We start from the raw sequence: 13,977 nt of genomic DNA, 5'->3' as shown, positions 1-13,977 counted from the left end.
TGACTGCAAGAAGGCCAACTGTAGCACATTAATGGGTGATTCCACTATGACCTCCATCCTAATCAGCTCCTGATGCTCACGGTGAATTATGACAGCCTTTTCATATATACAAAACTGTAAACTTGCTTATAAAGTTTTGTGTTTTTTCACATGTTTTTCTTTTTTCTGTTTAAAACAAAATCACTACTTTTAAGTCAGTTTAGTTTCACTTTGTTTACAATTTTAGTTTTTAGCGCTCAAAGTCACAGATTTCCTAGTCTCAGTAAACACACCAAAGCTGCCACCCTCTGTGTGTTGAAGACTTAAACTAAAGACGTCCACAGATACATGTTTACATGAAGTCTATGCTTGATCTATAGTTCAGTTAACTCAAACATTTCCCAAACTTTTTGCTTTTTCTTTAGTTAACTATATAAAAAAAAAGCCCTGAGCCACAGATGAGATTCACAGTGGTTCCACAAACCTTCAGCCAACCTGACAGGCTACACACTGAGCAGAAGCTCATGAGGTCAGGGTCATGCCTACAGCAGCAGACACCATAAAAAAACCTCTCGAGTGGTGTAGGAATGGTTAGCTTATTTTAGAGTTTAGAAATGTGTTAACATAGAATGTAGAATTATTGTAGAGACACTGACACTGCCCTCAATGTAATAAAGGCCTGACTGTGTCGTGAACTTAGGAGTAGATTGTAGGAGACCCCTCCCCCACTTGAACTATGAAAGTAAGACAAAGAGGAGTTAATGTTGAATGGAAATTCCCCAGAGGATACCTGTGTGGGGGTCTCAACATTTGTAACTGGAGAACTGTGGTCTGGAAGGGAGATGGGTTTGACTACACCCACAGTGTTTTAACTGTCACGCACACTCACTCATGTGCACACACACATACACACAGGTATGCGTACACAGTCACTCACAAGCACTCACATAGACACGCGGGAACGCGTACATGTAGGCATTCATGTGCTCGTGCACATAGACACAGAGTTTGCAGCACACCGTGGGGGGTTTTATGATGGGGTCGCCCCTACAAAACTGTGTTTCACAGACAAAGGAGTGTAGATTTTGCAGAGGGGCACCGGCCTGGCAAGTCTTCCCTTCTAGAAGATGCATGCTTAAATGAGGATAAATGAAGACGAGTAAAGATAAATGAAGATGAGTAAAGGTGAGTAAAGATGAATAAAGTTTTGTGAAAATGACTACTGAGTCCGGTGCCATCTCTGGATGCTCGAGGAATAAAAAGAACCAGGGTAAAACTGATTACGCAACAGTGGTTTTAGAGGAACATTTCCGTCTTGAACAAAGGTTAGTGTGAGACAACCTTGCAGCAGGTTTGATATAAAGAACAAAGTACATGTTTTGCAGTAAGCAGGAAAAAGCCTCCTGGACAATGACGACATCGTTCACTGCTTTAAGTGACTCGAGTCTCAAATTTCTCCAAGTCTACATTATTAGCGAGAACTGATGTTACGCCTTCCTTCAGCTGTAAATAAAACTCATGTTGTGTAAATACATGAAGCAATTTGAGCATAAGAAGCACACTTCAACGACTGCTCTGGCTTCCAATACTCAGTTGTTCTTTTTTGTTAAACTAATGTCGCTGCTCAAACTGCTCTCCTGTGTCTCCTCTGCAGCATCCTTCTGCTGTGCAGAGCCGCAGAGGTATAGTTACACAAAAATCACATTTTCGTTTCCAAAACCTCGATCTTGGAGTCACGTTTGAGCGCACAAACACAAAACTGTTTTATTTATTTATTTGAATTAAAACTTTTCAAATTGTCAAAGTTGCCAAAATGAAATGAATGACTGTAAAGAAGACAAGACGTCACCAGTTTAATGTTAAGTATATTATAAATTAAATGTGATCAACTCTACTCCGGATTAGTCTTAATATTGATTAAGAAAAACGCTATATACACCCACCGGCTGCTTCATTTGTCCCACCTTGTTAATGTGACAGGAGTGGCATCTGATACGGTCTTCTGCCGCTGCTGCCACCTCTCTGCTTCACAGTTTGCCGTGTTGTGAGTCAAACCAGAGCAGAGACGCTCTTCTGCATCGCAACAAGTGGTTGTTTGTATTGCTGTTGCATTCGAATCAGCTCAAAGCAGTTTAGCTATAAGTAAAAACGTTCTTTTCCTTTTTTAAAGTATTTTATATATTATCCTAAATATTTAATGTTTCTTATATTTTTTTTAACATTTTTATTTATAACTCTCTGTTTTGGGTCCAGTTTGGCACACATTGCCCTGTCCCCTTGCTATCAGGCTCTGAAAATTAAAATAAAATAAAATCAGTAAAAGATAGCGGCAGTACCAGGAAATAAAAGTCTCAATATAAAATACGGCTTAACCATTTTAAAGAAACATTATATATTTTGCAGATCTTCCACTCTTCCCTAAGAGAGGAGCTCCAGGTTACGTAAAGAGAGCATTACATTAATGTTTTATGATGGGAGTCCCTGTGGTTTTACACTTATGAAGAAAGCAGTTTCCTATGGCCGATGGCATCAGACAAAAACCCTGACTTACAGTGTGCTTTGTTAACCACATTTTTTAATGTTTCACTGTGACTTTTTCCTCTATTCCAATTTCTTACCATCATATTCAGTGTCTCAACAATTTCATAATAGTAGATGCTTTTTAGTCCACCTTCCGTGACTGCTTAGCTTGCTGGTCTCACACCAAGTATCCAAAACAAGGATAAAACACTGGCTTCAGCTGCATTTTGTCATCCAAAAGAATGAAATGAAAATAAAATGAGCACCGTGGACTGAACTAAGCAGCTGACACTCATTGAAATTAATATTTCTCCTTTCTATGTGGTTTTTTTTTTCCCGAGCAGATCAATAAGTTTGCTCTTACCAGAACTGGCAGGCTCAAAGGCTTCCTGCTCCACATCCATCTGCTCGTAATGGAGGATGCAGACCCGCCTGTCTATTTGGTAGAGCAAGGCAGGACACAGATACGCAAACTGGTGGGGGGAGATGAGCGAGTCGGGATTGAGGCCGTAGTAGGTGAGGAGCTGAGTGAGGTTCAAACACTGGAGTGAGAAGGTGAGAACATGAAAATATAAATAAACGCAGGGAACCACTGACAAAAACATTACAAATAACAGAATCACTTCTTGTAAAGTCAAATTTCACTCAAACACAATGTGAGCTGCAGCAAAAGGCAGATTTTATGTTAAGGGAATTTCACTCTGGCAGTACTGACTGATCCAAACATCCACGAGGAAAGCCAACAATTCATTTAAAAATGCTGAGAGAGATTCCAAACGCAGAAAACCAACACGATATAATAACTTAAGCAGTAGTGCAACAACAAACACTCGACTAAGCACTGATAACTTATTAGAACAATAGCATTTAAATAAAAATCTGGTTTCTTGTGTCTGTTTATTTAATCCTTCTTGTTTTTTGTCCTTTTGTGAAAAAAAATACACATTTATTACAAATAAGTGGACTGTTTTCAAGGCTTTCAGATTTCCCAACACTATATTTAACTTCATCAGGGGGTTTATGTAATAGTTTGTCTGTCTGTTTTTTAGCGTAATTGCTTAAAACTTTATGCACAGTGTCACATGTAAATTTGACCAGTTAATTGTTTTGATGTTCCCAAGAAGATCAAAATCTAGTCCAGATTCAAATATCCTGCTGGATCCATGGGCTCAATTAATGTATAACTTTGATGTTATTTTTAGAGTTTGCAGGAGTAACAGATCAATAAAATAAAAAAAAATAAAAAAAATGGCACAGGCTACCAATCAGAAAATAGGTGGGTTAAAGATGGGGGAAAGGAAGCTTCAACTACTTGTTTGACACAGCAGAGGAGCTCAGAATGACGCAAAACTATCACAAAAGTTAAAAAAGCAAATTGGAAACCACAACAGGTGCATTTAATTGAAAAAGAAAAAACTTACCTCCTCATGCTGATGGTTTAATCCACCTGGATGACTAGCTGGCATGGAGACTGGCAGAGTGGGCACAGGAAGTGCCCCCGGTGCCTCCCTCTTATCTTTATGAGAGTGGCTGTGACCATGTGTGTGGTTATGGTCATGAGTGTTGTCATGGTCGTGGTCATCAGATGCAGGTGTGTGAGAAGATGTGGTTTTGTCTCGCCCTCGCTGTCCTCTGACTCTTCCCGGTTTCCGGGGTTTCTTGGGTCGGTTTTCTGTCGGGGTGGGCTGCAGCCTCTGGGGCACCTGAGATGGCTCCAGCTTTTCCTGGTCGAGGTGAGTGCCGCCTATGTCTGTGTGCACTTCATGAATATGATTGTAGTCATGTTCATGATCACTGTGGTTGCTGTGGTCGTGATCAGGGTGAGGCTGAGAAGACAGGTCCCTGTGGTTGACCTGCTGGTGTTTGTGCTCTTCATCATGTGTGTGATTGTGATTGTTGTGGTCGCCAAAGTCGTGTGTGTCGTGTTGATGGTCATTCTCCTCTACCTTAGTGTGATTGTGATCGTGATTGTGATCATGTTCGTGGTCATGTTCGTGATCATGTTCGTGATCATGTTCGTGATCGTGATCATGTTCATGGTCATGATCGTGATCATGTTCGTGATCGTGATCATGTTCATGCTCTGTCGGTCCAGCAGTGGTTTGGCTGCACCGAGTGGGAGCTCCTGTGTGTGGATGCTGAGAGTCTTGTTTTTGGTGTGGACGCATCTGTGTGGTGTGACTGTGCCGGTGGCCCTGGCCGTGGCCGTGGCCGTGGCCAGCGTTAGTGGATGAATGTCCGTGCAGCATATCCAACACCTCGAGGTGGGCTACATGGTCATGGCCCAGATCCTCATGATCCAAACCTACAACCTTCACTTCTCCCAATCCCAAGCTAAACAACAGACTCTGAAAGCCCTTGAAATCTAACCGGTCTTCCTGGCCATAGCGCCTGAAAAGCTGCTGGATGTAGAAGCGCTGTTCCTCCTCAAGAGCATCCCCAGCGTGCCCACTCTTGGACCCTGGGGACTCTGTGACCCCTCTCACGTATGGAGCCTCAGAAATCTGCAGGTCGCTGTGAGCGCTGTCATGATCATTGTGGTGATGCCCATCGTGCTGATGGTGGTGTCCTCCTTCATGGCAGTGGCTGCACTGATGGAAGAGGAACGTGAGCACACACAGGAAACAGAACTTGGTGTGCATGTGGACTCGCATTGTCCCCTCAATTCTCGTCACCTGCAATAAATAAATAAATGGATAAATAAGTAAAAGAATAAGACAGTGACAAAAGCACTGAACTGATCTAAAGCCTGGATTCCTGTTGTACTTGCCTGTTATAGCGTCAGGCTCCCATGGAGCTAATGCATACTTCTATGGTACACTGTAATATAAATTCTCCATAGATGGGTCTGCGTGGTCTCACAAACTAAGCAGACATGTGGACATCAACTCATGGACACAAGGGGAAGTGTGAAGTGTAATCTAGCCTTTTTAGTCCCAAGTAAAACTTCACAATTAATCTTTTCTTTTAAGATAATCAGCAGGGATTAGTCTGGGTTGAGAGAAGCAGCCCCAAACTGACGGAGCCTCAAACTCAATTTGCATAATTCAAAACCTTAGGGGCTTGTAAAAAGTAAGTTTGAAGGAAGAATAATGAAAGGGCCAACCTTTTTTAGTTAGGTTGAGTCTAGAAAATCAACAGACAGATGAACGCTTGATGTCATCGAGAGTCGGAGATGTTTAGTCATGGTAGAAACAGCAGCTTGGTAGTCAGGACAACTATGTCCTGCTCCCAGTGACGCAGGTATCCTTGTTAGTTCTGTTACTCTTCACATGATTTCTCAAGTGCGTACACACTGTTGGCTCATTATTTTTTCTGATTTAGGTGCTGACTGATAAGTCCAGATGTGTACATGGACAAATTCTTTTTTTCCTCCTTCTTCTCTTTTGTTAGGTTTCCTCTTCTTTTGGTTGCTCCCTTCAGCGGATCATCTGCCTCACCCTATCCCTAGCATCAGTCTCTGTCACACCAACCTTCTGAATGTCCACCTTCACCATTTCCATGAATCTTGCCTGAGGTCTTCCTCCTTCTGCCTGGCAGCTCCATCTTGAACATCCTTTGTCAAATCTATCCACCATCTCTCCTCAACACATGTCCAAACCATTTCAGCCTCTCTTTGTCTCCAAAATCCTTCTTGTTGTCCTTGTTTTGAATCCTGTTATCCCTGGTCACTCCCAGTGGAAATCTTAACATCTTCAGCTCTGCCACCTCCAGCTTGGCCTCCTGTCTATTGTCAGTCTTGCTGTCTTGACACCATACATCATAGCAGATACTACTTCAATCTTGTAAACCTTCCCTTTCACTCCTGCTTATATCTTTATGCCACAAATTACCCCTGACACTTGTCTCCTCCCACTCCACATGCTCGACTGTCTGTTGTTTTGGATGGTTGACCCCAGGTATTTAAACTTGCACATCTTTACTACCTCTACTCCTTTCATTTTCACTGTTACGCACTGTCTCCCTCTCATTCACACAACTGTATTCTGTTTTTTTATTTTACTGACTTTCACTCCTCTTCTCCTCAGAAAATACCTCCACCCCTCCAGATTTTACAGCCTCTCTTATTTCCAAAGCTGAATTTTGTTTTGTTACTATAATGACTACAATGTTGAGGTAAATAAAATAAAAAATAAAAAAAGATAATCAGCACCATTGAGAACACTGCTGAGTTGTACTATGCTGATTAGTGCATCAGCAAATCAATCTACGAGAACAAATAAAGGCCTTTTATTTAGCTTGTAAAAGTGTATTGTATTTTGCATCTGTTTGTTTTCCTTTGTTCTTTGAAACATATGATAAGTTTGTAGTGCAGTAAAAATCATTTTAAAAATGTTATTTCACTTGTTGAAACCCATTTTAATATACTTGATATAATTTTGAGTCTAATGAGTTTTAATTTGTATTAATTTATGTGGCTACACAACATGTTTGATCATAAGTTTAAATAAATAAATAAATAAATAAATAAATAAATAAATAAAAGAAATCATACTTATTCATTTGGAATATTATTTTTTGCAGTGAGGATATATTTCCTCATTGTCACAAAATCACAGTGAGGATCCGAATCTTGATTTATTCATCTGGTACAAAATATGTATTTATATGCAAACAAAACTTAGTTTCCTGTTACTGTTTCCCTTGATTTGTTTCTTTGGATAGCAGCTTTGATTAAACAGTCAACGATGATTAAATCACCTCAATGAGACTGGTTACAGTCAACAAACAACACACCTTAATTATGGTCTGGCCTTAGGTAAGAACAAATAAAACGGACACAGTTTCACAGTGAAACTATACTTTCTTGCAATCTTTTTCAAAATGTGGCAATGCAACAAGGAATAATAAAATCTTCCAGAATAAAAGCAAACAACCAAATGTTATTGGTCTATGGTACATATGGGAACACCATATAGAATAAGTAAATAAATAATACAAACACGAGCCACTAGTATCAGATTACACAATCCTGAGATCATTAAAAATCTGTGATCGATATCAGGCCTACTAACACAATAACACACTGACATCCTCCAGTTTAAAAGTTCACATACAATGTTAGACACACAAAAAGATGCGAGATAAAAAGCTGGCACACCACAGATAAAAAGACGATTCAAAGCTGCTACCTCCAGCTTAGAATAACAGATCTAATGACTGAATCACAAAGCCTTCTGGAGCATAAATTTGTGTAACAAATTGCTTGTTTTCCCCCTACTTTAAAATGCCTGAAGCAGCAGTATCATTCCAGTCAAATGATCCTCATAAGGTCTCTCGTGAAGCCCGTGGGTGGGTGATGCGAGAGAGGAGGGGTGGAGAGAAATAAAGAGAGGTCATATGAGGAATACTGCTGGATAATGGTGCGATGGCACACAGAAGAGACCAGACAAATGTGTGTAATCGCTCCTCCACACACTTCAGCTTGTTAGTAAAGTTTATAGAGGATTTACAGCATGCACATCATGAGGGAATAGATCTGTGTTGTGCAGACCACAAATACTGTTGTAAACAAAGAAGATGATAGATCCTTCTCACAGCTGTCAAGGCTACTAACAACAGACTGCACACCGTAGGCATGTGTGAGAACCACAAACAAAGAACATCACAATTTAACCGCATTGATTTCTTTCTGGATATCCACAAAACAGCAAGAAATATCAAAATAGAAACTCAAAGGAAAGGAAACAGATCTGTGCACAAAAACTTTCCTTGGTTAAGAGTATAAGGAGAATCTATCCAATGACAATATCTTATCTTAGGATGATGCATAGTTTTACTTCCTATAAGATAAAAATATCTCCTTACATGCGTAACACAGGAGTCATACCCACAACAAAAAAAAAGCCTTTTAAATCTATGCACCCAACCAGTGACGCCTTCTGATACAAATATATTTCCACTCAAATTTATAACAAAAGGAAAATTCTAGAAGAAGCCAATCAACATAAAATCAAAGCCCTATTCATTCATCAGTGCCTTGATCACTGTCCAGACAGCATCAGCAGCTTATCAGCCAAAGACTATTAGCTCATAATGGAGTTCAGAATCAGTGTGTTACAGACTTTTGCAATATAATGCCATTTTTTGTTTTAAATGAACACCATAATTGTTGCTCTCTGCACCAGTAAACAGACCCAAACCTCTACAAACACATTTAAACCGCATTCAAGCAAACACCTTCAAAAGGTGGTTAAACATTTCAAAACCACAAAAAAAAAAATTCAGTTACTTAATCCCAGCTTCAGTCTGAAACTAAAATCAAGCCAACTTACCACAGTGTGCTCTTGAATGAATGATGTGTGAAATTTGAATGAGGGCGTTCTGACTGAAGGTTGCAGTAGTTAAGTGTGGTTAGAAGCATACTTCGCCACTGCCGGCAAGACTGTGTTTATAAACATGAGACAGCAGTGACCTATGAACCTAACAGCAGATAGGTTGGGGCAAAGCAAGACCTATTTTTAAGAGCACACCCTCTCAGCAGCAACAGAGCCTGCAATGTTTCCTGACTGGAGTCTTTGTTGTGCTTGGCCTTTATTGGAAACAACAGAATCTCTATCGAGTGCTACAGTTTAATTGTGTGTTACAAAAGCTAATGTAAAACGTAAGCAAGACAAATCGATTTTAAGGGATATTTTTTCCTCTCTGGAATTTTTATGTTCACATATACATGAATTGAATATAAAATTGATTTCACTGAGCGGTCAGAGAACTGTTTAATCGCAGTTGTTTCAGTACACGTTAAGAAAATAATCCTATTATCACCAGTGTTTCCCACACACACTTTACTTCGGTGGGCTGCTGAGGTGTATAAACAGGTGCCTATGTACCTTGTTTGGCAACTCATATTAGAAATCTATCTATTCCTGTCTGAGAGAACAGAACCAATCAGACAATCCTCTAAATTTGTGTTTAAAGCCCCAGCTGTCATGTTGTCCCTACAGGCTGTCTTGCTAGCCAAGCTACTGTTGTGGGAATCCTTGATATCATTCAGCTGCTTTCCCAGAGAGGACATTGTCCCACGCTGGGATGAACTCCAACACTGTCTTGTACTGCAGCTGGTCGGTGGATCCACTATGAGCCAGATCCACTAACAGAATCTGAAGCAACCGACACCAGTTTAAGCTCAAACACAGAAAGTATGTTGTATGAATGATTTGCAGAGGGGAAAATAAAAACAAACTTGTTACCCACCAAACAGGTCTCTGCCTTTCAGCACAGGTAAGTCAGACTCTTTGCCTTAAACTAAATGTAGACTACGTGTTCACAAGGCAATTTTGAGCCAAGAAAAACCCTGACACATTTCCCCACATCCCCAACACAGTCACACACAGAACCTGAATCTGTGGGAAATCTGATTACACAGCACACTGCAGTAAGTTTTTCACTCACCAAACACTTCTTTGTCTGCTTGGCCTCCAGTCTTGGTGTAATTAAATGGGGGTGTAACAACTCTTCTGAAACTTGCACCCTGAAAAAAAAAAAAAAAAAAGGGAGGCAGAGAAGTGAGAATCAGTCTTTCGCATAAAGAAAAGGTGATGAAGCATTATGGCAGTAACAAGCTCAACAACATCTAGGCGTAGCTACATGGTGGAGGGTCTCCACTTTGATGACCTAAGGATTTCCTGGTCCTGCTGGCTTCATCAGCTGTTGACCTTCAGCTTGCACTGAAATGGTTCATGGCCCAGTGTGAAGCAGCGGTAATGAAAATCAGCACAACCATATCTCTACTATGTTTCTTAGGTGGAAAAGAGTGGAGTGTCCAATCATAGTCTGGGACAAGTCGATGCCCCAAGTATCTCGGGGTCTAGTTCATGAGTAAGACAGAATGGAGTGTGAGAGTGACAGACTAATAGGTGCAGCTATATTGATATGTTGCGGTGGAGAAAAAGCTGAGTGTAAAACCTTTTGATTTACCGGTAAATCTGGGTTTGTACCCTCACCCATGATCATGAACTCTGGGAGAATGAGGTTCCGGATACAAGCTGCAGAATTAGTTTCCTTCTAAGGTTTGCTGGTCAGGGTTGCTAGATCTGCTGATCCTCCACCTGAAAAGGAGCCAGTGGAGATTGTCCACCTCTTCCAGATGGCCCACCATCTAGGCAGATGGGCAAGAAGAGGTGGCCAGGATGAGGGAAGTCTAGGCTTCTCTGCTTGGACTGCTGCTGCAAATTGCCTCTATCATTCAGATAAGTGGTAAACAATGGGAGGATGGATGGAAAATCAGACTTCATGGACATATCTTCTGGGTCTGAAAAGGAAAGCCCAGCTGAAAATGGCTTAAACCCAAATACCTGCAGGGAGTGACTTTCCTTGCCAAAAGACATACTAGAAATGTGTTTACTGAGATCATAGAATAAGGTAACTGGAGATTAGTTAAATATAAGCTTCAAAAGAACAGCTCATGGACTCGATGGGTGGGGGCTTTCAAATTTCAGTGATATTCATAGACAAATTCATTTTGTAGACTTTGGTCTTCAGAAGGAGACACACAGCCAGCCTGCAGTGTGAGCCTGTAGTCTCACAGTTTCAGTGCTCATAACATCTGGTTTCAGAAAGAAAACATGACAATGGCAAAAACACTCAGCTTTTACAAAACAATGGATAACATCACAGTGATGTCCATCTTTTATATACAGTCTAATGTAACCTGCAACATCTCAGTACCTTCTGCAGGTGACCCAGACCGTTGTACTACTGCGTAATCTGTACTTGATCTTGTTTCTTTAGATATTTATACTTTAGATATTAAGAATTTGGGAAAGAAATTACCTTGTCATTGTAAACCTCTAGTGGATAACCAGCACAACCTCTGGCCAATTTGCCCAAGGAACTACAACCATTATAGTGAGACAATAAGTCCAAAAATAGAGCAAGGCCACATCGAGGCAACAGAATTAGATCTTGAGTGATACATATTCCCCGAGGACGATGGTGACCAAATTTAATCTTTACACCTGAGGACAAATGGATAAATCTCACAACTAAAACAGCGCACACAAAGACACAAATGTGCATTTGCATTCTTGTTCTCAGATGGTGTGTGCGTGCATGGTGCAAGAAAGAGTGGATGCACTGTTAACTTCTTTTATTTAATAGTTTTTATTTAACGTTGCTGTTTGCACCTTCTTGTGATTGCCAGACACAGTAATAAAAAGAACAAGAAAGAAGTGCAGTTTCACCGAATGTGAATCTGAGACATTTACCAGAGAAGCGGCGAAAAGGAAATGGGTTTTTTATGTTCTCAGCTCTGGGATCACAAACAGAAGCAAAACAACCGAAAGGGAAAGGCTATCAACTCTAAGGTGACAGAAATTTAGCTTAGCCAAGGGAAGAAAATTAAATCATTACACATCAGCGCAGTAATTTATAGTACCCATAATCACCAATTAAAACTTAGTAAACACTAAATGGCTTTCCGTGGCTAACTGCACATATTAGCACCACCTGTATTAATTACCTGTTTTGACTACACTCTACAATATTAGGCTTGACCTGACCAAGAAAATGGTCTGAAATCTGACTCAGTCTATATGATGGAAATGTATTTTTGTTTTTCTATAAATGTTAATAAATCTGACATCAGAACATGCCAAGAACACCATCATGTGCCCTGACCTTTTAAAAAAAACAAAACAAAACAAAACAAGAACAACATGGCTGCATCTAGGGCTGTGCGATATGACCAAAATCTCATATCCCGATATTAAGTCATCTATCGTCCCAATAACGATATAAATCACAAGAATGTGACATTTTCTGTAAATTCTGTGAATCTCGGGCAGCTCGACTTAGTGAAGTGTTTCCAGCTGGGCGGCGTACCTGGAGTCGAGTGTTTTAACCGATGCATGAAACGATACATTTTTAGACGTAAGTTGTAACGCCCGCCGTTTTCTTTGTGAGTATTTATTACACAATGTGCTGCAGGAAAAAGCCTGTTCTAACGTTTGAGTCTAAGGTTTATTTTTTAGCACCAGGCGGCTCTTTTCTGCTTCTCATCCGTAAACACTCTGCATCTTTCATGTGATTATTGGATATTTGTAGCTTAATCACCAGGCTGGGTGGCTTTTCTTTAGCACCTTCTGAGATAAAAGTGGTAAATGGCCAATGTGCTTACATGAACAGTATAAGGCAATACACCAAATGAAAACTGTTGAATATTAAGGCTGTTCTTCCTTCCCTGAAGACTTCAGGAACACTGAATTGTGCCATTTATGCACCCCCAAGGAGGGGAAAGCTACAACCCAACTGTGCATCTGCAACATAGACCAGATGCTCCCATCCCCATTTTAAAAGCTTTTGACCACTGGCAGCTTTAAAGTCTCACCCTGACTTTAAACAGTATCTAGAAATCTCTCGAAGAGATGAACAGATGAAGAAAACTAAAAAAAAACCAAACAAAAAACACCACTGCTGAATTCACTGTTAGGTTCTTATGTATGTTTGTTTCATAAGAGGAGCAAACCTCTTATTCTGGTCCACCAACAGCACTCAAACCCTGAAAGGTTTTACTTAAGCACACTTCGGTCCAGAAGTCAGCTGTGTGTAATATTAGTTTAGGTGATACTCCAAACAACAATGGTGGTATATTATATTAAAAAAAAAGAGACACCGAGCATAACTACTATTGTTCTACAACACACAAAATTAGAGAACATCTATAAGGTCTAATAATAGTTTATCTGACTGACTCCTGATTCATTCTGCAAACTGGAGCTAACATATGAGCAGGAATGTGTTATCTCATTGCCAAATGACTAAGCCGTAAAGCTGAAAAAGCTAGCATTATAATACTTATAAATTAATCTTTAAAAACATGTCCTCGTTTCTCCTCAAAGTTGCTGATAACTAAAGGAATGCTGTTATTTCTCTGCAGGAAAAAAAAAAAAGAAAAAACAACTTTGACCCGTAAGCTGGTTCATATGATTCTCACACGACCATACACATACCTCCCATCTCGGCATGAGGTCGGTGTCTGCAGGGAAACAGGAATGAAGCAAAACATCAATTCTGGTACTAAAGACATGTAAGTGAAACCTCTCGTGTTCACCGTTACAAAACAAGTATATTGGTTTGTGCCAACAAGACCAATAAAAGAAAAAAAATTAATAAGAGATTTGTGAGGCTGGGAGATATATGCACATGGGTACTTTGTCACACTGCGTATTTGACTACAACTCCTTAGAAATGTAATTCTACTTAAAAAGCAATAAATGTACACATGGTTTCCCAAGTATTGCAATATTTTGAGCCCTTGAAATGTGATAAATCCCCCCAAAAGTCAGGCAGTTTTACAGACCTGTGATGGTTACATCAGAGCGGATTAAGCCTCCACTTTTTGATCCACACCAATAAGCCGGGAAGCTACATAACTAAAACCTTGAGCCAAGTGGGGAATGGGAACACAACTTTTTTCTTGAGACAGGAAAAAAAAACACAACATGTCAGAGAAGAGGGTTTTCTTAGTAAGGCCTCAGG

General features: G+C 40.2%; 1 protein-coding gene across 5 annotated transcripts in view; it reads right to left on the bottom strand.

The window, feature by feature from the left end:
- slc39a10 (solute carrier family 39 member 10) overlaps positions 1–13,977 on the bottom strand; it is a 38,246-nt gene that overhangs the window by 14,367 nt on the left and 9,902 nt on the right. For 4 of the 5 annotated variants that reach the window (XM_040027657.1, XM_040027656.1, XM_040027659.1 and 1 more), the window contains exons 2-4: positions 9,892–9,970; positions 3,921–5,174; positions 2,864–3,041 (exon numbers count right to left, since the gene is read on the bottom strand). In XM_040027657.1, the coding sequence (XP_039883591.1) occupies positions 2,864–3,041; positions 3,921–5,153 (1,411 nt within the window). In that variant the 5' untranslated portion in view covers positions 5,154–5,174; positions 9,892–9,970. Of the gene's footprint in view, positions 1–2,863; positions 3,042–3,920; positions 5,175–8,774; positions 9,855–9,891; positions 9,971–13,977 lie in introns of those variants that run through there. The other variant, XM_040027661.1, reaches the window with a different exon arrangement.

The sequence above is a fragment of the Simochromis diagramma genome, unplaced genomic scaffold, assembly GCF_900408965.1.
Source record: "Simochromis diagramma unplaced genomic scaffold, fSimDia1.1 OVJJ01000343.1, whole genome shotgun sequence".
In the NCBI taxonomy this organism is placed as follows: domain Eukaryota; kingdom Metazoa; phylum Chordata; class Actinopteri; order Cichliformes; family Cichlidae; genus Simochromis; species Simochromis diagramma.
Note: the sequence above shows the minus strand (reverse complement) of the source record. Positions and strands in the feature narration are given on the sequence as shown.